The sequence below is a fragment of the Dama dama genome, chromosome 21 (assembly GCF_033118175.1).
Source record: "Dama dama isolate Ldn47 chromosome 21, ASM3311817v1, whole genome shotgun sequence".
Lineage (NCBI taxonomy): Eukaryota > Metazoa > Chordata > Mammalia > Artiodactyla > Cervidae > Dama > Dama dama.
Window position 1 is genome coordinate 15,740,439 of NC_083701.1, and position 22,736 is coordinate 15,763,174.

Here is a 22,736-nt window from a genome sequence, read left to right on the forward strand (position 1 = left end):
ATGATATGCCAGGTACCTCACCTCATTCACTACTTACCATATCTTAAAAGGTAAAGATAGTACAAAGACAGTAAGTAACTGAAACATGAAGTTGAAACAAGCTTTAAACCTCTCCTAGACAGTCTAAGTCAGAAGCCCAAGGTCTTACAGGATTCTGAACGACTAGGACATTTTAGGGTCCTCTAGAGTTACTGTGATGACAGACCCAGCCTCCTAAGGCAGTCCCTTTCATTTCCAAGCCAGCCCAGCTTCTGTGGACTGGATAAGCAATGGTGTTAAAGGGACCTGGGGGCATGCTGAGCGTGTACAACCTAACTCAGTAGACTTTATCCATTGGTGCATACCCCTCAACCAAAACCAATCAATAAACACTTCACATGTCAGGTTTTGTGTCAGGCTTTAGGATTACAAAAATGAAATCCATTCTCTGATTCAAGGAGTTCACAGTCTAGTAGAAACACGTATCCTGGAAGGACATACTCTAGGGCATTAGCATAAAACATAAAAGCACATAACAACTACTCAGTAATAAGCACTACTACGTGCAAAACAAGTATTGTGTCAAACTTCACCAAGCTTGTATTTTCAGAGCAAATCTAACCCACTTTGATCTGTAGTTATCTCAAGGTCATCAGACTATCCAATTATTAAATCTGATGATGGAGGGGTCAACATAATAAGCATAAAGAACTGCCAAGGAGAAAGGATTTATCTGAAAGGCTGCATATTTTTCCTTCTATTAGTCTATCCTTACCTCTGCCTCCCACTGCTATATGACCTCTGATAAACACATATTAGGTATCGGGTAAATTTTTGTTGAACAAATGATTATGCTGCTTGAAAGGAATTACACAAACTCAAACACAGAATAAAAAGCAATAAGTTTGTCATTACAATGGTTACTGGCAAAGGTGGGGACTAATGTATAGGAGCAATTGTCACATAGACTATAATCCTCTCTTTCTCATCATCAGTAAGGAAACTTCTACAGCACCAAGGAGAAGACCATCTGGTAGATTAAACTTGAACGGCTTAGAACAATGGAAAAAAGAAAAAGTGAAAGTCATGTCCGACTCTTTGCAACCCCATGGATGGTAGCCTACCAGGGTCTGCGATCCATGGGATTTTTCAGGCAAGAATACTGGAGTGGGCTGCCATTTCCTTCTCCAGGGGATCTTCCCAACCCAGGGATCAAACCCGGGTCTCCTGAATTGTAGACAAACACTTAACCGTCTGAGCCACTAGGGAAGCCCAGAACAGTGGAAGCAAACTTTTATCTCAGGTACTGTAACAGAGATTTACACTTGCATACTTCTGGTAGGCTATAAAGCAACTGGGGAGTGAGTTCCTGCTACATCTGTGAATATAAGCATTAACATTAATTTCCCCATTCCACTGTAGGGCTAAAATATCTAAGCCCCTACTCTGAGTAGGAAAAAAATGAATACAGGAAGGAGTCTTCTCTTTAATTAAAAAGAAACTATGAAACACATCACTTGTTAATAAGAATGCTTTATTTATTCAGGTGCTGAATCCTTTGTGCTGGCAAGAAAAACAGAGAATACAGAGAGTATTTACTTTTGGGGGAGCTAAACAAAGAACCTATTTGCTGACTCATTAAAGTGAGGCAAAGGCATCAAATAGGATTACATCTGACTACATTAAATGCTCCATTGTTAAGTAACAAATCTCTCTTCAGTTTTCTAAATTTTCAACTCAAGGAGATTCTTGCCAAATTATTTTACTAATGAAGCCCATCTAAGTCCATCCAAAATGTGAACACATATGCTTCTACAGGTATCGAGGTTTGTGAAGTAGGTTTTTATATAATTGTGGGCAGTCATAAAACAGTGTAGGGACAGTAATAGGACACAAGTTATACAGTTGTTAATCTCTTCAGATGCAAATTAACTAAAATTGAATTTGCTGTTTTGTTCTTTCTTGACTTAAACTGAGTCCTTTGTTTCATAAACAACAAAATTCAATTAGCCAAATCAAATAAAGTGCTTTCGACAGTCTGCAGACTTAAAACACACTAGTCTTGTGATTCTATAATACCTTATTCCTTGGGGTTCCTGAGGCTGATCATAAAGAATCCACAAGCAGGACAGTTCGGGGCTGTACTGCTGCTTCTGAAAATGTATGGAGGATATTTTTCAATTTGTTTCAATTAATAATAATTGCCATTCATTTAGACCCATATTTTAAGCACTGTGCTAGCTGCTTTGCACACATTCATTTAACCCTTACCAAAACCATGCAATGTAGACATTATCTCTATTTTACAGATGAGGAACCAAGTTCAGAACGGTTACTTGCCACACATAATGGGCTCCACGATTGTGAACCAACCCAACAGCTACTTCTTTGCAGCTTATCATTAATCAGACTCTCATCAAACATCAAACTCTCAGTTGCCTACAACAAAGAATACTGTATGTATACCTATGGCTGATTCATGTTGAGGTTTGACAGAAAATAACAAAATTCTGTAAAGCAATTATCCTTCAATTAAAAAATAAATTAATTTTTAAAAAAAGAATACTGTAAACACTTATCCTCAGATACCACAGTTTAAGACAATTGGGGTAACACTGCCTAACATACAAAGGTAACAGGATGCTTGAGTAAGAGTTACACTAAAGCCAAAGATGCCCATAAGGTTTCCCCCCTTTCTGAAAGCAGAAAAGCACCCCCAAAGACTTCTTGAATACCATTAATTATCAGCTTTGATTCATTTTTAAATCCAAAAACAATATAAAAAGACACAGCTGCCTTGCCAGTACCAGGAGCACCACAGTCACAGAAGAAAATCCCCATAGACTTCAGCTACCCACCAGCCACAGAGAGCCCTGTGCCCCAGCTGTAATGGCCTCTTCTGGCTCCACATTCCTAATATACATCTCTACTTATTCTTCAAAAAACATATTTTTGACTCCAAAAAAAAAAAAAAGATGAAATCCTGGGCAAGTCCTGACCTTCCTACACATCTACCTTTTTACAGTAGCAGGAAAAAATGGAGGTGGGGACAGAGGAAATATCTTAATCCTTTACAGCACACCATTCCCACTGGAAAAATGAACAGGGAGAACAGCGTCTTGGTTACCAGATCCATACACCATGTACATCAAGAGGCAGAAGCAAACTGCCGAGACTGGAACTTAGGAAGCTGGGGCTCCAGTGGCAAACTGTCCCTGGACACTGGCTCAGACTCAGTGAGTTAATTAAGAGAAAAATAACCCAATGTCTTTGATCTGATGAAGAATTATATAATAGGAAAACTGAGGGAAAAGGACCACTTGACAGAAAAATTCAAAACAGAATTATGAATCCTACCTATTAATCTGACTTTGACCAAGACAATGGGATCATATCTCTAGATAACTGAGATGGTTGAATCTAAAATATACAATCATCAAAACAGTGAAACTTTAGACCTAGTGCCTTCAAAACTCTATCTACTCCTAGACTATATTGTAATTCTTCTTGGAGAACAGAATCCCCAAAGCACATTTCCTACAGTCTTACAAGAACTGTCAAGAATGATGATCTTGAAAGAATTTTTTGTGATATTTAAAACAGCAGCCCCCAGTGGCTACTGAGCATTTAGCAAGGGGTTTACATGACTAAAGAACTCAATGTTAAATTTCATCTTAATCAATTTAAACTTAACTATCCATGTGTGGCTAGTGGCTGCTGTACTGAACAATGCAGTTCTAAAAGTTAACTTTCAGCAAATAACATATTTGAAAAAAATTAGTCTTCTCTTCCTTAAGACTCAACAAAACAGCCAGGAAATCACATTATCTGTTCAAAAAAATCTCTCTCTGGGCAAACCCATAGGACAGCAATAATCTGTCACCACCCAGTCAGGCAACAGGAAATAAGATTCAATGACCATCTCATCTTTAGTCTCCCAGGATTTCTTTCCATGTTTTCCTTTGAAACTATTACTGCCTTACCTTAAATAAAAAATATTCTTCTTTCTCTCCACCACTGGCAGTATCTCTCACTGGGCAAATCTGGTGACCTGATAATCTGGGTCTTCCCAAACTTTAAGCTGGGAAGTTGACTTTTCCCACATGTTTTGCCAAACAAACCAAACAAATTTTGCAACAGTGTGATCTGAGAACATCTTAATTATAATTTTTTATAAGAAAAGAAAAAGAAACAGACTTTAGGACTCAGGAGGGAGATGAACTTGGGATCGAAAATGAAGGGATGAGTGCTATTTCCCCAGAATAGTTTTTCCAAGTCCATCCATGAGGAAAATCTTCCCCTTCAGGAGACTCAAAAGATTTTCCTACATGAATTTTCCGATGCTGACTGAGGTAGGCACTTCGGCTGAAGCATTTCTCACAGTCACTGCATTTGTAAGGTTTTTCTCCCATGTGGGTCCTCCGGTGCCTGATAAGGTTAAAGCTCTGACTGAAGCACTCACCACAGTCAGGACATTTATAAGGTTTCTCTCCCGTGTGTGTCCTTTGGTGAATCACCAGGGTGGAACTCTGACTAAAAGTTTTCCAACACTCAGAACATCTGTAAGGTTTTTCTCCTGTATGTGTTCTTTGATGTCTTATGAGATGAGAGCTGAGGCCAAAACTCTTTCCACATTGACAACATTTATATGGCTTCTCTCCTGACTGAATTCTGCATTCTTCTATCAGCTTACAGTTCTGACTCAAACTTTCTTCATATTCAGAACTTTGATAGGTTTTGTCATCTGTGTGCATTTTTTGATGTGTAACCAGGTTTGAACTTCGACTGAAATTCTTCCCACATTCTATACACTGATAGGGTTTTTCTCCTGTATGTATTCTCTGATGCTTGATTAGAGTAGAATTACAACCAAAGCATTTTCCACACTCAGGACATTTGTAGGGCTTCTCACCAGTGTGTGTCCGCTGGTGGCGAATCAGACTAGAGCTCTGACTAAAACTCTTCCCACAGTCGGGGCACTTATAAGGTTTTTCTCCAGTGTGGGTCCTCTGATGTTCTACGAGCACATAACTATGGCTGAAGCATTTCCCACAAACCGGACATTCATATGGTTTTTCACCTGTATGTGATCGGTGATGCTGAATAAGGTGAGAGCTGCTACTGAAACTCTTTGCACACTCGGGACATTTATAGGGTTTCTCTCCCGTGTGAGTTCGTTCATGGATAATAAGATGGGAGGTGTTGCTGAAGCTTTTCCCACATTCACCACATTGGTAGGGCTTCTCGCCTGTGTGTGTTCTCAGGTGCTGAATCAAGTGAGAGCTGTTACTAAAGCACTTCCCACACTCAGAACATCTGTAAGGTTTTTCTCCTGAGTGGGTCCTCTGGTGAGTTCGAAGATGAGAACTATTACTGAAGCTTTTCCAACATTCAGAACATTTGTAGGGTTTGTCCCCAAAGGATGGGTTCTGCTGGCCAGCAGGCCCAGTATGTTCTCCTGGGTTCCATCCCCAGTGATTGCATTGTTCCTCCTCTTTTTCTGTACAATTTCCCTGATTCTCCAAGTTGCTATCATTCTCACAGGAATCACCACATTCAGTTTTACCTCCTTGGGACCCTGTCAATAGTATTTCTTTTGTGTCTTCATCCTTATAATTTTCTGGGTCATCACTTCTAGACCATTTTGAGGCTCTCTCTTTATCTGCCTTGGAGTTACTGCATTCAACAGTTTTCAAATTAATCTTACTTTCATCTCCTGCAGGAATAAACAAATACTCTAAACATTCCCTAGTCTCTGCCATGGGGAAGAAATTCTGAATTACAGTGGAAGAGAGGGAATAACAAACTCAAACCTTGTAAAATGTTTTAGATTTAAAAAGTGTTTCCAGAAGCATATTAAACAATTAATAGTTGGGGGGGGGGAAGTGTTTACAGATAGTTTTATTTCTTTTACTCAACGTGTTCATCAGAAGCAGGTGAATTTTTTGTATTTATAAAAATGGTAATGAAGTGTCTGGTCAGTTCTCACCAATTGCCATGGTGGATATCAAAATATTAATAAAAATACATTAACTGAATTTTATTCTAAAAGACTTTAAAAAGTAAGAGAGAAAGTGAATAGAACACTATCTGAGGTGAAAACTAGATAAAAATATTAGTTAAAATCTGAGCAAACAAAGAAATAGCAATGATACCCACTACTTATTAAGAACGGTAGTTTTGCATATATCAGTATCTTAAAAAATATGCAAGACACATATTATCATTCACTTTTCTTAAAGATGAGAAAACTGAGGCTGTAAGAGTTTTCATAGCTTGTGACAGATCAAGGGAATCAAATTAAAGTCTGTCTCATTCTAATGCCCTGATCTTTCTATACATTCTACAGCATGTCTTAAAAAAAATTCCCAAAGGATTCACTTCTTCTTGATCTCTCACCTGTAAAAGTGCTTTTCAAACTCTCCTTCTTTGTGAAGCCATTAGAATCTGAGACCAATAGGTTTTGCTCTTGTTCCATCACAATGATCAGTCAGATTAGGGATGAGAAATCCTGTAGAAGGAAACAAGTTATGTTTAAAAGCATTTGTTAACATTTCTCCTTCCTTCCTTCCGACCATTGCAACACAACAACTGTTAAGCACTTAATGATCTGCGGACCATACCGAACATAAGAAACATGGGCTTTTGAAATCCTTTCAGAAAATCTAACCTCAGATTCAAGTTATTTACGAGCAAGCATTAACCCGATTTACCTTTCCCAGGGAAATAATTTAAAAATTAAACCTTTGCAATAAAGTCTGAGGATCAAGGTTTAAAAATAGAATAAATATTAATACTGTCCACTTGGAACTCAGAAACACTTTTGGTTGAAAAATTGAAGTCGTTTTTTGGAAAAGGCACCAATAGTAAGAATTTAGGAATCAATATGCAGGAATAAGCAGCAGCTAAAGAGAAACTGTTTAGTTTACAAAGTAAGTGGGTCCTTGACATAATGATGAAACCTTTGAAGTTAATTTCAAACAAAAGTTAGGATTTACTTGACTAGTAACAATAAATTAAGAAGTAGAGCTAAAATAATTACAGCCAATAATCTCTAAATATAAAAGGGAGGCTAACAAGGGACCTCTTCCTTGTCTCTTACTCTCTATCATAATCACAATATCCCTTTCAGCCTAAGCTTTATCTTCTGGACCCAATTACAACCCCTGACCTACTTTAGGGACTGGAAGGCAATTATGTATGGTCTTGGCATCCATTTCAGGATATTAAAAAGTAGCACAATTCAAGAAAAATGAGAGCTTAAAAGAAGACACACACATAGAAAATAAAAGATTTATACTTTTCAATCTGTTACTGCCTATTATGTGTCATGCAGTGAACCAAATACCTTACACATAACATTTCTCATGTAATTCTTACAAGAGCTCTCTAAAGTGTATAAAAATACTGCTGTTCTCGTTTAGTTCCTAAGTGATGCCCAACTCTTTTTGCCACCCCATGGACTGCAGCCCACCAGGCTCCTCTGCCCATGGGATTTCCCAAGCAAGAATACTGGAGTGGGTTGCCATTTCCTTCCCCAGGGAATCTTCCCAACCCAGGGATAGAACCCGCACCTCCTCCATTAGCAAGTGGATTCTTTACCACTGAGCCCCCAGGAAAGCCTTGTATAAACAGGTATCAGCATGTTATAGGTGAACAAAACAGACATTAAGAAACTTTCCCAAAGTCACACAACCGCAACACGGTAGAGCAGGATTCAGTCCCAAATCTGTTGGACACTGAATTTAATACTCTTGTCTATTACAGTAAACAACTAGAGAAGAAAGCAGAAACTGGGCATAATTCCAACCAGCAAATGATCAGAGCTTTTATTTTGTAATATATTGACTTCCATCACCAGCACCTCCCCTACTGCCTGCACCACAAGCCTTTGTGGGATCTTAGTTCCCCCAGCAGGGATTGAACCCCAGGCCCTGCAATGAGAGTGCCAAGCCCTAATCACTGGCCTGCCAGGGAATTCCTATATTGACTGCATTTTTAGAAAACCAATTTATATCCCTAGACCTTAAATCAAAAGAAGCTGGCATTCTCTAAGCACCTTCAATATATATGAAACTTCTCTAAATTACAAGTATGCCCAATGTTTGTGTAGGGGAAAAAACATACACCTGAACGCAAAAAAAAAAAAAAAGTTGTTCAAATGGAATGTTTTACCATCCGAGTTACATACTTCTCTCACAGTCCTTACAAAAGAAGCAGAAGTCTACGTAAGATACCCGTGCTACCATTTTCCCGGCTAAGAAACTTATTAATTTTGGTAACAGAGAAGCCCTCAGGAACACTGGCTCAGCAAAACGGTAGCAAACTTAAGGCCACAGCTGGTATTAAAAGGCTGTCCCTAAAATGTTACGCCACAGAGAAAGGCTGTTTTTACTGCCTAGAGCAAAAAGGTGATTAGGAACGGGGCAGTGTTTCGGCTTAAAGACTCCCAAAGAAAATGCACTGCCTGAAGCTTAGCTTTAAAAAGCGCCGACAGGGAGCACAGGTCGGGTACACTGCGGGTGAGTTCCAGGGGAACAGATCGTCTCCAGTCGACACGGTGCTTCCAGGGACGCTGCAGGGGAGGGAGGCGCAGTGGCCCGAGCTGCTGGAGATGCTGGGCCTTCGCCCTTCACAGCAGCGGCCGTCCTCTGCAGGAAGAACACTGCAGCCTGGGCGACGCAGCTTCCGCTCCTCCTGCCCGAAACCCTCGGCTCCGTCCCCCTCCCCGAGAAGGAACTCACTGTTCTGGGGGCTAGGTACAAGGCGCCCCACACCCCCAGCAGGCCCGGGATTAGAAGCCCACTCTACTTCTAACCCCACCAACCTAGGGTCCTAACCTCTCAAACCCGGAAGTCAGAAACAGGAAGTTCCCCCTTCTCCCACAGTGGGTTTGACGGAGCCTCTCTAGAAAACAGTGATGGCTGGCGCTCGTTGATCTTAACCCTTAGGGTCCCGAACAAGGAGGAGTGTACCGGTGGTATTCCTCTTCCTTGTGGACATGTTTGCCGACTCTGATTCTCATACCTCACATTTATCAGGTACCTTATAATAGGGGACCAGTTGGAGCTGATACTTTTCCTTGCCATCGGGGCATCATCAGATTTCTCATCATCATTGGAATTAAAAAGAAGCGAGTCTTTGTTAAGCGCCGACTCTGTTCCCACCGCTGTGTACTGGGAGGAATATCTAGCCATCTGTGAAACAGGGAGCGAAGGCATCCATCCACATATAAAACAACTAGTTTACGAGGCAACGTTATGAATAATATTTGGTGAAACAAACCCTCCTCCTTCATTACGGAGAAACTAGAAATCAATCCCTTCATCACCCCACGTCAATCTAAGTCTGCAGTGCAAGCGTCTCTTCCTTCCCTCCAATTACAACAGAGGATTGGTCCTTCGCATTTTAAAGGAGCCCTCCACTGCCGGTCACCTTCCTCCCTACCTTCATGGGATCCTTACACTATCAACTAAACTCCTGACTCTCCCGCCACCATCCCCTAACAGTCCTTCAGTTTTTCTTTCTTATTTTTTAAAGCCTGATGTTTCCATTTTATCATTTCCCACTCATCTTTTGACTCGTTTCTCCTGTAGTGAAAAACAATGAATCACTAAGATCATCAATGACCTTTGCCTTCTTAGCACATCGGTATTTTTTGGTTCCCAAGTCCTCTTTCAGGAGTTTTGACACTGCTTTCTTCTAGAAACACTCTTTTGAGGGGACACTGTACTCTCCTCACTGTCCTCCAACAACTCTAGTCAGTACTGTCTTTTGCAAGCCTGTGTGTGTGCGTGTGCTCAGTCATGTCTGACTCTGCAACCCCATGGACTGTAGCCCGCCAGGCTCCTCTCTCCATGGGATTTCCCAGGCAAGAATATAGGAGTGGGTTGCCATTTCCTCCTCCCGGGTACCTTCCCAACCCCGGAAGTGAACCCATGTCTCCTGAGTCTCTTTCATTGGTAGGCGGATTCTTCACCACTGAGCCACCTGGGAAGCTCCTCACTTCCAGGACCCAGGGACAAAGACCAGCCAAATTCTTGTTATACAACAGGAACCAATCCAATCCTTCTTCCCTGCATCCTTCCAATCGCCTCAAATGGTGAAAAGTGCCCCACTACTGCTGATTCTCTGCTACTATCCCCATCACCACCACCACAACCACCAGAGGAAGAAACTCCTCTCTGCTCTTTTCCACAGCCCAGGAATACTCATGTGTCTGAGAGATAAACTTCCTACTTGCTATGGCGTGAACTGTGCCCCTCCCCACCAATTCATATGTTGAAAACCTAAACACCCAGTGTGATGGTATTAGGTGGTGGGGCCTTTGGGAAGTAATTAGGTCTAGATGAGGTCATGAGAATGGGACCCTCATGATGGGATTAATGCCTTTATAAGAAAAGACACCAAAGACTGATATTCCTCTCGCCCCTCATCGCACATCCTCTCTCTCCATACCATGTGAGGGCACAGAAGGCAGCCACATGTTGGCACCCTGATCTCAGACTTTCAACTTTGTTGAAAGTTATTTAAGCCACCCAGGATATATGGTATTTTGTTTATCTGATTATATGAGCAGAGCAGCTCATACTAAAGTGTCCATTGCCAGGTTTTATCCTTTGCAGGAACATTTAAACCAGAAGGTGGTTTAAAAGATGGAATCCCTGATTGGCAGATGGGGCAAGGCCATGTCATGAGAAGCAGCATGATGTCCTAAAAAGCTAGTTCTTTGCCTCACATACAAGATTTGTGACTCTTAATTAACTAAGAGATCAAACCTCAGCCACAGTGACTTGGGTATGATGATACACATCTTCCCAGGTCTGAGGATTACTTATTTTTAGTGGTGGGCTTTCCAGTACTTTCAGCAGATCTTTGGCTCCTTTTTTTTTTTTTTTTCCCATAATCTCTCCTCCCACTCCTCCCTGCATTATTTGGCCTGAGAATATGTGCCAAGAATATCTACCGAAATAATCCCTGCTCCAAGTGTCCATGACTCAGCACCTCCAGGGTGGATTCTAATGAAATAGAGACTCAGTTTAAGGAGTATGTACGAGCTGGCACAGAGCTCCAAAGATACCGGAAGCCAAGAACCATAAATTTCCAAGACAGAGGACCATTTTATTGAAACAGATGCCAAAGAAACTGCAACATCTTTTTTCAAAGTGGGTGGGAGGGATGGGTGTTTGGGCTGTGAAGGAAAAGAAATGTCTGTATGGATTTTATTCTGGTAGAGCAAGGAAAGGGGATCAACAGCTCAGAGTCTAGGTTGTCCCTTTCTCATACTAGCCTGGAATGCTCTTTCCTTAGTCATGTTAAACGCTCAGAATTCTAAACTGTGTCAGCAGGTGGCTCCAGAGGCAGCTGTTTGGTGAGACTGCCACAAAATTTAAATAATGCTGCAGATTAACACATCCCAGTATAATCTTGCATCTTGATGCAAACAAACGTGATATTTGTAGCAATGTGATTTAACAAAAGTAAAATCTGAATGTAATAAAGGATTATAAGCCTGGATATTCTCTAATAGGAACCATATGGAATTAAATACAAGACAGAGAATTTTGCTGGGTGCCAAACACCAGTCTCCAGAATATTAAGGGTCCCTTCTCTGGCCAGATTTTCTCTACGGTTAGTTGTCCCCAAGGTTCCCATTCTGGCTCCTACCCTACTGCAAGCCAGTCACCTTCCAACAGACAGAGGATCAAGATGAAGCAGGCCTCAATCTGGCTGCAGATGAGAATGCCAGTTTTTAAGGCCAGTTCTCTTTTATAGCCACAGAGCTGAATAATGTAGAAAGTTGCAAGTCTGGCCTCAAAATTTTCAGGAACCCAGAAGGACACCATCTGGAAATCTGAGGTGTGAGTACACATTATGAAGCCTGGACTATGGCAAAGGACACTGGATTCATTTCTAAATACACCAAATGCTGGAAGGCAGAGTGGTTACCAGTCAGAACTATGAAAGCAGGGGAATTTCTTCGGACACCCTTCCACTTACTCTCTTGGATACCAGTCTCCTATCTCCATCTGTGCACCTGCCCTCTTAACTTCAGATCAATCTACCAATAGTCAGCACCCCTCCTAGATATTGGGGCTTCCTCGGTGGCTCAGATGGTAAACAATCCGCCTGCCAATGCAGGAGACATGGGTTTGGTCCCTGGGTCAGGAAGATCCCCTGGAGAAGGAAATGGCAACCCACTCTAGCATTCTTGCCTGGGAAACAGAGGAGCCTGGTAGGCTACTGTCCATGGGATCACAAAGAGTTAGACACGATTTATCGAATAAACAACCACCACGTACGAGATGTTACCTCCTCCAGCCTCTTCATTTTACCCTTTGTCTCTCAGCCCATCCCTAGAGGTGTTGATGTACTCACAGGTCAGGATGAGTAGCATCTGTAGAATCACAGACCCAGAGTTGGCATGAGGAAGGAAGGCAGAGAAGAATATCTGTGCGATGCTTTCTGTGGCCCAGACACTTCATATCCGTTCTCTCATCTCATCCTCACAGCCATCCTGCATGGTGAAAGGGTGAGTTGTCCAGCTTTTTGCATTTTGAGGAAACTGACACAAAGAGTTTAAGATAAAAAGAAGCAAAGGGAGTGGAGGCCCTCAACAAAGTCTGTCCTGCCAAATGGCAGCCCTACAGATCTCTTTCAAAGTCACGAACCCATGCCTTCTCCTGGATATTCTTCTGCAGTGAATGCCATCCCCAGGCAGAAAGTTGCTCCCAGCACCAACTTTGACTATTCATTCCTTAGATCATAACCAACCCAAAGTCACCAAATTCTGCTGATCCTGCCTCCTGAACAGCTCTCAAATGTGTCCAGGCCTCAGCTCTCCCTCCATCACTTCCCTAGGCCAGGGCACCATCATTTCTTATTCATGGTATCTCTGTCTCCTAGTTGGCTCAAGAGGTGTGTGTATGGAAGGCGAAGGGGGGAGGGTTGAGGAAAAGTTGAGGAGCTGTAGAAATACCCTATCTTAGTTGATTTTTAACAATAGTAAATCAAATAATAGCATATGTGGAATGCTCATATCCCCATACTTGGCACTATAACTACTCAGAGTGTGCATGTATGTGGGTGTGTATTCAGTCACTCAGGACTCTGCGACCCCAGGGACTGCAGCCCGCCAGATGCCTCTGTCCATGGAATTCTCCAAGCTAGAATGCTGGAGTGGGTTGCCATTTCCTACTCCAATACATGGTATTAATATGGAAATCACATGCAAAAGACTTCCTGGTTACCATGTCTACTATCTTAACTGCAGCTCAGCTGGAGGGTCATGCTTTGCCTTCTTCTATCTAGAAATCACTTTTTAATCCCCCTGAGACGTCTTCCCTCTACATTCCTCACTAAATCCTATTCATTTTAGATCTTAGAACAGGTGCTGTTGACTTTTATGATATTCATTTGTCAAAAAAAAGTCTATTCAGTCTAGGGATACAGATAACTCTTTACGTCTCTCTGCCTGTGCTTCACAGTGTATTAAGTTAGGATAAACAGACTCTGAAAGAGAGGTGATATTATCAGCTTTACCTCATGAAAGAAGTACTGCACTGGATTTCTCTTGGAGCTGGTTCAGAAAGTACTTTTTAGGATTTCCCTGGTGGTCCAGTGGTTAGGACTCAGGGTTTTCATCATCAAGGGCCTGGGTTTGATCCCTGCTTGGGGAACTAAGATGCCAGAAGCCATGCAGCATGGCCAAAAAATAAAAAGCGCTTTTTGCAAAGAATCATCTCACCTGTCATCAGATGATAGCCAAAACTGGTAGGTAAACAGGCGTTTATAATCAAGTAAAGTAGCTATGAAAATACTCAATATTGTAGACCAGCCTCTTAGGATCCATTTGCAAATAGATCAGAATATCTTTGGTTATCTTTGATTGGCACTACCGGTAGTTATTTGAGCAAGTGTTATGAACTGAATTGTCTCCCCTTGAAGTTCATATGTTGAAATCTTAACCCCTCGGTGTGACTATATTTGAATACAGAGCTTTAAGTAGGCAATTTGGATTAAATGAGCTCATAAAGGTGGGGTCCTGATTCAATAGGACTGATGTCCTTACAAGAAGGGACAAACACCAGGAATGTGAGCATCCAAAGAAAAGGCCATGGGAGGACCCAGCAAGAAGACGACCATCTGTAAGGTAAGGAGAAGGGCCTCAGGATAAATCAAACAGTAGACACCTTGGTGTTGGACTTCTAGACTCTAGAACGCTAAGAATTACATTTCTGATGTTTAAGCCATCCAGCCTGAGAGATTTTTGTTATGGAGGCCTTAGCAAACTAAGACAGCAAGGAACAGGAATGCTAAATTCCCTACCAAGTGCAGGATGGCTTGGTATTACCTAGACAGCATATTAAAAAGCAGAGATATTACTTTGCTGACAAAGGTCCATCTAGTCAAAGCTATGGTTTTTCCAGCAGTCATGTATGGAAGTAAGAGTTGGACTATAAAGAAAGCTGAGCACCAAAGAATTGAGGTTTTTGAACTGTGGCGTTGGAGAAGACTCTTGAGAGTCCCTTGGACAGCAATGAGATCCAACCAGTCCATCCTAAAGGAGATCAGTCCTGAATATACATTGGAAAGACAGATACTGAAGCTGAAACTCCAATATTTTAGTCACCTGATGTGAAGAACTGACTCACTGGAAAAGACCCTGATGCTGGGAGAGATTGAAGGCGGGAGGAGAAGGGGATGACAGAGGATGAGATGGTTGGACGGTATCACCAACTCGATGGACATGAATTTGAGTAAGCTCCGGGAGTCAGTGATGGACAGGGAAGCCTGGCATGCTGCAGCCCATGGGGTCACAAAGAGTCAGACACGAGTGAGTGACTGAACTGATATACTAAAATATTGTCCTGTCTCAAATGCAAATAACACTGAGAAACACCAATCTGGTCCCAACTGTTCATCTTACAGATGACTCCATTAGACTTTTGAGGCAAAGCACCTTGTTTTATTTACATTGTTCCATCAGGTGTTGGCACAGTATCTGGCACTCATAGGAGCTTAGTAATGATGAGAGTGTGATATCTTTCAAATTATTTGTGTGCTTATGCATTTTAACTTTCCTTATTCCAGTTCACCTGAGCCATTCTTCTGCTTGAGGGTGATATACAACTTATTATTGAGAGACTAAAAAGATAGACTGAGATAACATTTAGCTTTTGACATTCAAAAATAAGATTTTGCTTCAAGACAACAATTGCATTCCTTGCTAAGCTCTTGTCTTGAGAGAGGATTTTTTAAAGTCCTTTAGTGTATCAAGGGCCTGGTTTGGTACACAGGCAAAGGAGTTCTTCCTCGGAAGTTCCAGAAAGAATATGAAGCCCATTGGCTGAAGGCCAAGTACTTTAGTTTGAAAAGAGTCACACTAGAAGCAGGGCGCTATTACCCACTCTGTCCTTTCCTGGCCCAACCTCCCACCTAAAAATTGCACCCCAGTCACTTATGATCATTCTGTTCTGTACTTGTTTCTTTACTTATCATTTTTCTCTGTGATTAGAATGTCAACTGCAAGAGGCAGTTCTTTGTCTATTTAACTACTGCTATATTCCCAGCATCAGAAACGTACCTGGCAGCTCAATAAATATTTACTGAATGGAATGAATGTGTCTTCTTTTCTCTTCATCTCCCTTTCACATCCAAAGAAAGAAGAAGAAATAATTTGAGAGGATATTTTTTCAAGCTTTTGAATTCATTCACTGAATTGCTCTACTTGCTGAGGAAATCCTAAGAACTTCATAAAACTGCATACTGAAAGATCCAAAGAAGAAGCATCTCTTAACAGCTCTTTGTTCCTCTCTTCATTCTGCTTGCTTGTGTTCCTTTGCAAAGTTTATACTGTGACAAATGACATCTCTAATGGCTGCTGCTGCTGCTGCTAAGTCGCTTCAGTCGTGTCTGACTCTGCATGACCCCATAGACGGCAGCCCACCACGCTCCGCCATCCCTGGGATTCTCGAGGCAAGAGTACTGGAGTGGGCTGCCATTTCATTCTCTAGTGCATGAAAGTGAAAAGTGAAAGTGAAGACACTCAGTCTTGTCCAACTGTTCGCAACCCCATGGACTGCAGCCTACCAGGCTCCTCTGCCCATGGGGTTTTCCAGACAAGAGTACAGGAGTGGGTTGCCATTTCCTTCTCTGTTTCTAATGGTACTGGGCCACTAATTGTTCAGAAAGTACAGATAAAATAAAAGCTGATGCCCTGGGTGCCTGCCTGTTTCTGGCACGCAAACCTGGGGATATTTTCCATGAATGGTGAAAGGTTTCCTTTCTCAGTAGTGGAACCTCATGGGTCCTAAATCCTAGTGAAGCTGCCCAGAGAAGCATGTCATGTCCCTGAAGGACATCACACCTCCTTGTCCATCATCTCTGTGGGGAGCATATATGGGTAAAAAGATGAAGATAGGATTCTGAACTAGAAAGCAATTTTATCAGGAAATCCTGTGTTCAGATCACCAACTTTGGGCAACGAGTGTTGGGACTTTTTCTTTGCCACAAAAGAATAAATGTTTTAGGAAACATCAGGCCAAATGATCAAGAATGTGGATTCAGACAAAGGATGTGGATCATCAGATTCGTTGTTTATTAGTAGCCAGAAAAATCAATCATGTTTCTTTGGGATGAATTCAATGGAGATTATTTATCAGGGTTGGGGAGGGAAGAAAGTAGGGGAGATTCACAAAGGGTGTGGCCCCTTACCATATGCCATCTGCATAATATCAAGTTAGTGTGCAGAACAAGTCATTTGTTTCCTTAGACAGTCCTTGTTCTAAAATAGATTCTCTTCACCTGCATAAAGGAGAGACTTCCTAGTGAGGTACTGGAAAATAGGATGAAATAATTGCTCCTGATCAATATTGGCTCCACAGTAGCCACCGGATTGGAAGAGGTCAGTTTTCATTCCAATCCCAATGAAAGGCAATGCCAAAGAATGCTCAAACTACCACACAATTGCACTCATCTCACACACTAGCAAAGTAATCCTCAAAATTCTCCAAGCCAGGCTTCAACAGTACGTGAACCCTGAACTTCCAGATGTTCAAGCTGGATTGAGAAAAGGCAGAGGAACCAGAGATCAAATTGCCAACATCCACTGGATCATTGAGAAAGCAAGAGAGTTCCAGGAAAACATCTATTTCTGCTTTATTGACTACGCCAAAGCCTTTGACTGTGTGGATCACAACAAACTGGAAAATTCTTCAAGAGATGGGAATACCAGACCACCTGACCTGCCTCCTGAGCAATCTGTATACAGGTCAAGAAGCAACAGTTAGAACTGGACAAGGAACAACAGACTGTTTCCAAATAGGAAAAGGAGTACGTCAAGGCTGTATATTGTCACCCTGCTTGTTTAACTTACATGCAGAATACATCATGAGAAATGCTGGGCTGGGTGAAGCACAATCTGGAATCAAGATTGGCAGGAAAAATATCAATAACCTCAGATATGCAGATGACACCACCCTTATGGCAGAAAGTGAAGAAGAACTAAAGAGCCTCTTGATGAAAGTGAAAGAGGAAGTGAAAAAGTTGGCTTAAAACTCAACATTCAGAAAACTAAGATCATGGCATCTGGTCCCATCACTTCATGGCAAATAGATGGGGAAACAGTGACAGACTTTATTTTTTGGGGCTCCAAAATCACTGCAGATGGTGACTACAGCCATGAAATTAAAAGACACTTGCTCCTTGGGAAAAAAGTTATGACCAACCTAGACAGCTTATTAAAAAGGAGAGACACTGCTTTGCCAAAAAAAGCAGAAATATTACTTTGTCTGTCTAGTCAAAGCTATGGTTTTTCCAGCAGTCATGTATGGACGTGAGAGTTGGCCTATAAAAAAAGCTGAGTGCCAAAGAATTGATGCTTTTGAACTGTGATGTTGGAGAAGACTCTTGAGAGTCCCTTGGACAGCAAGAAGATCCAACCAGTCCATCCTAAAGGAAATCAGTTCTGAATATTCATTGGAAGGACTGATGCTAAAGCTGAAACTCCAATACCCTGGCCACCTGATGTGAAGAACTGACTCACTGGAAAAGATCCTGATGCTGGGAAAGATGGAAGGCAGGAGGAGAAGGGAACAAAAGAGGATGAGATGGTTGGATGGCATCAGCGTCTCCATGGACATGAGTTTGAATAAACTCAGGGAGTTGGTGATGGACAGGGAGGCCTGGCATGCTGCAGTCCGCGGGGTCGCAAAGAGTCAGATACGACTGAGTGACTGAACTGATCTATACTGTCATCATAAAAAGAACTTTCAGCTGTGTGCAGTACAAAGCTGATCAAGTGCTCTTAAAGCAGTATGTCATTTATTCCTCATTTCGAGTTTACGAAGAGAACAGAGCAGGAACCATGTCTATTTTGCAGACAGGAAAACTGAGGTTCTGAGAGGGTAAGGGAAGTTGCCTGGGCCCATGGCCCAGGGGTGTAGGTGGGTCTAGAGCCCTGGTCTTCCAGTCCCCACTTTTCATGTGTCCTGCACTGCTTCAGGAAGCAGCATAAAGTAACCATATGATTTATCACCCAAACCCACACACTTCAGAAAGTGCAAGCAGCTCTATGAAGGATTATTCTGAGACAATAACTGGAAACCAGAACAGTCTCAGGAATACTTGGGTGAATGGTGGCCTTAATCATAGGGAGAGGCAGACCCCTCTTCCTGGGCAGCGTACTCTGGACACTGCCCTGCTCATCTTTTTTCTTCGGCAGGAGACATAAATCTTTGTCTCTTTTTTTGAATGCAAGTGCCTTTTCAGTTATGAGCAACACAGTTCAAAAAAAAAGAAAAAAACAGCCTGGTTGGGTCAAGTAATGAGGAACCAGTTCTCTCTTTGTTTTGGGCCACTGTGTCTAATCAGTTTGGACTCCAAAGCTCGAGAAAGCTTGGAAGATGCAATGGAGAAGGAAGAAAAAAAAAAAGATAACATGGCTTCTGCAGGACAGAGAGTAAGAGGCTGATGAAAAAAGAGAGGACAACATGAACAACATATAGTCTGAGAGCTGGGCAGCGAGTAGCTTGGGTGTTATCAGTGTCCACGTTCTTCGACTGGGAAAGGCAGGTTCTATCATGTGGATAAGACCATGGGGCTTCCTAGAGTGAGCACAGATTGCCCCATCTGGCTGGCTAGATCATTTGTTTCCTGGTCACCATCAACATCTCAGTGGTCACTGCAATATCTGTTATGGCAAGAACTTGCTTCTGGATATATTTACTTATACAAAAGTGTATGACAAGGACTTCACTGGTGGTCCAGTGGCTAAGACTCTGCACTCCCAATGCAAGAGGCCTGAGCTTGATCCCTGGTCAGGGAACTAGATCCCACATGCCACAACTAAGAGCTTGTGTGTGGCAACTAAGGCCCTGCCTATTACAGCTAAGACCCGGGGCAGCCAAATAAATATTTTTTAGAGTAAATGATAACAGTGATTAGTAATTATATTTCTAATACCAACACATAGCCTTTGCTGAATGCATTTATAATTTTTACATTTTTTACTACTGTTTTATTTTTACTACTATTTTAAGTTTATAAATGTAAAAGTGCTGAAAACAATGTCTAGCACCTAATAAATACTATGTAAGTATTTTCTTTTATCACTATCATTACTATTTCATTTGATTCTCACAGACACCCTACACAATAGGTTGGCCAGATATGACAGAGAAGAAAATTAAGCACGGCTTGGCTAAGTTTATCTTCCACTGTTACCCAGCCTATTAGTTTCAACAGCACGACCCTGGTCAGAATTCTTTGGGTTCAGCTAAGAACAGTATCTTCCGTCCTCTGAGCCTATAATTTTAGCATACAAGTGCAGACTCTGAAACCATACCCCATAGGGTTAACAGAAACTGGTGCCTTAATAGAAGTCCTTGTGTGTGTCTTACAGAATAGCAGATAATGGAACAGCTTGTTAAACCCCCTCTGCTTGTAACCTGTCTTTAATCAAGCCTGCTTTGTTTTTCCTTTCTTAAACTGCACACCCTCCAAGCTTCATGTAGCCCAGGTAGTATACCACCAGACTTCTTAACCACCCTTATAGACAATGCCTCTTGACAAATGGTTCACTATAATAATGGGGCAGGAGAAGGCTTAAGTTGTTTTCCAGGAAACGGGAGTCACCTTCTGCCCCAGCTCAAGCCAGCTAAGATTCGTTGGGACCACGAACCCCGCAACTGGACCTGTAGTCATCCAATGTGCGAACTTTTGACGTCAGAGGGCTTAAAACTCCATCCTCAGATCATGTTAAGTGTCTCTATTTTTGAACATGCATCCCAGAAAGAAAGCTGTAACTAGCTATTTCTCCTCAGAACACCAATTACCTCCACTTTCCCTTCCTCCGACCCACTCTCCCTATGTCAAAGACCAGCCTGCTTCTTTAGCCCATAAAAATCTCAAGCTCCTCACCTTTCAGGAGGTGGATCTGTGACTTGTTCTCCCGTCTCCTTGCTTAGCTCCTTTGTGAATAAACTCTTTTTCAGCTAGAAACCTCAGGGTTTGGCTTGCTATGAGGTGGGCAAAGGAGTCTGGTTCGGTAACAACTCCCTCCTGTTTCCCAAAGTAACATACTCTGGGGACGCTTAGCTATTTGGAACCTTGAAGCAAGCTTGCCTGCCCTCAAAAAGCTCAGAGGCATCCTGAGGCCACGGCGTGACGGGGTGACTGGCCGTGGCAGCGTGTGGGGCACCCTAACTCACTCTCCATCACCAGTGCAGTGAAAGCAACAACCCCGTCACCATTTTGGGCCCACTCTCTGCAGCTGTGTTTGCAAAGGGAACCAAAGGCATCTGACGGAACACATTCCTGCTGCACTTCTTAAAAAAAAAAAACACACAACACACTCCATGGGCTAGGAAAGGTTTGTCCCCTCTCAGTCACAAAAGAGTGCACCGCTGTGTCTTGCTGAGTCCTGATGTCCATCATTTCCCAACACTGCAAGTGGAGCTGAAGGAGTGAAATCAAAACAAACGCAAGCTGAAGTTGTTTCTGGGGTATACGGAGATAGTTTACCAAAAGCCTGTCTTTAGAGTAAAAGGAAAAGCAAAGGGGAAGGTCATCTTTCCTTGAGCACAAAGGCTCAGTGTGGGTGGACCCCTTGAGAAAGGTCACATCTGAGTAGGGAAAAGCAATACGGCGGGCCAGCCCAAGATCAAAGCCTTCAGAATTAGACATGGAAAGCAGACAAGTGGGGGCTCGTGTTTGATTCTGATGAACCTACAAGGCTGGTGATATCTTGTTGTGGGCTTCTCTGGAAAGGTACAGTTTGGACCTGGAGGAGAAACTTTGCAGTGTCTAAGAGTTTTCCAAAGGAACAGAACCAACAGTGTGTGTGTGTGTGTGTCTGTGTGTGTCTGTGTGTGTATATATATGCATGTTGTTGTTTAATTGCTAAGTCGTGTCTGACTCTATGCGACTCCATGGACTGCAGCCCACCTGCTCCTCTGTCCATGGGATTTCCCAAGCAAGAATACTGGAATGGGTTGTCATTTCCTTCTCCAGGGGATCTTCCAAACCCAGCAATCAAACCTGCGTCTCCTGCACCGGCCGGTGGATTCTTTACCACTGAGACACCAGGGAAGACCATATATATATAAATATATATATATATATATATATATATACACACACACACACACACACACATATACATATATACATACACACACATTCCTTTTATTATAATAACTATATATGTATGTATGTATGTATGTATCTATCTCCTGTTGGTCCTGAAGGCTGACAAGTCCCAAGATCTGAAAACAGATTCAGCAAGCTGGAGATTCAGAAGAGCCAATGATTTAGTTTCAGTCTCACCTAAAGTCCTGGAACATAGGAAGAGTGAAGTTTGGGTCCAAGTTTCAGTTTGGGTTCAAGATGGGAGAAAGCACCATTGTCCCAGGGCAAGGCTGTCAGATAGAAGAATTCTCTCTTTTCTTTTTTTTGTACTGTGTCTTCATTGTAGTGTGTGACATTCTGTGTTGCGCAGCACAAGCGCCAAGGCACATAGGCTTCAGTAGTTGTGACACATGGGCTCTCTAGTTGTGGCGTGTGGGCTCTGAGTACCCCCATCAGGGATTTGAACCCACGGTCCCCTGCGTTGGAAGCTGGAGTCTAAACCACTGAACCACCCAGGAAGTCCCAGAAGAGAGAACTACTCAGGTGAGGGTCAGCCCTATTGGTCTCTTCAGGCCTTCAACTGATTAGATGAGGCCCACACATTACAGAGAAAAGTCTGCTTCACTCAGTCCATTGATTTAAATGTTAATCTTATCCAAATCACCCTAACAGAAACACCCAGAATAAAGTTTGGCTAAATATCTAAGCACCCGGTAGTGCAATCAAGTTACACATAAAACTAACTAACCATCACAGTTGGTATCAAAGGTATGCCAGAGACTACAAAGAGAGTCGTTTGGGAATGCTCTTAAGCAGAAATCGGTGCTCCTGAAACACACATGCAGTGAGACCTATAGCCAGCCCAGGCCTCTTTGTGGAGGGCTAGAATTCGGGGGATATGTAAGAGAAATGAGGACCCACATCAGCCCACCAAGGGGACTAGCACTGCCACAGACACTGCTGACGTCCCTGAGCTGAAAGTTCTTCTTAAATCTGTTTAGAAGTCTCATCTTAAAAATGGGCTATATTTACTGCTAAAACAATTAGAAAATCTGAGAAAAGAAGTTGCAATCAGAATTCCATCAATAATCACAGCAAATATTAAACCTTCATTGTTTCTTCCATTC

At 42.3% G+C, this 22,736-nt stretch overlaps 1 protein-coding gene across 9 annotated transcripts; it reads right to left on the bottom strand.

The window, feature by feature from the left end:
- Positions 1-1,492: 1,492 nt before the first annotated feature.
- On the bottom strand, positions 1,493-12,382 carry ZNF572 (zinc finger protein 572). 9 transcript variants are annotated; one of them, XR_009689512.1, is made up of 4 exons: positions 8,171-8,812; positions 6,379-6,490; positions 2,059-5,695; positions 1,493-1,542 (listed from the first exon to the last, which is right to left on the bottom strand). XR_009689512.1 is itself a non-coding variant. In XM_061123227.1 (4 exons), the coding sequence occupies exons 3-4, from the start codon at positions 6,455-6,457 to the stop codon at positions 4,185-4,187; spliced, it is 1,590 nt and encodes a 529-aa protein (XP_060979210.1). In that variant the 5' UTR covers positions 6,458-6,490; positions 9,025-9,176; positions 12,358-12,382; the 3' UTR covers positions 1,493-4,184. The 9 variants fall into 9 exon arrangements, 8 of the variants coding, with proteins under 8 accessions (XP_060979210.1, XP_060979211.1, XP_060979212.1 ...); XM_061123227.1 differs by lacking the exon at positions 8,171-8,812 and adding exons at positions 9,025-9,176; positions 12,358-12,382 and having other exon boundaries at positions 1,493-5,695; XM_061123228.1 differs by lacking the exon at positions 8,171-8,812 and adding an exon at positions 9,025-9,244 and having other exon boundaries at positions 1,493-5,695.
- Positions 12,383-22,736: the final 10,354 nt, after the last annotated feature.

Bases quoted from the DNA above. Each gene is read 5' to 3' on its own strand.
- ZNF572 (XM_061123227.1), bottom strand. From the start codon at position 6,457: ATGGAACAAGAGCAAAACCTATTGGTCTCAGATTCTAATGGCTTCACA. The intron at 5,696-6,378 runs GTGAGAGATCAA...TTATTCCTGCAG, and splicing joins TTTGAAAAGCACTTTTACAG to GAGATGAAAGTAAGATTAAT.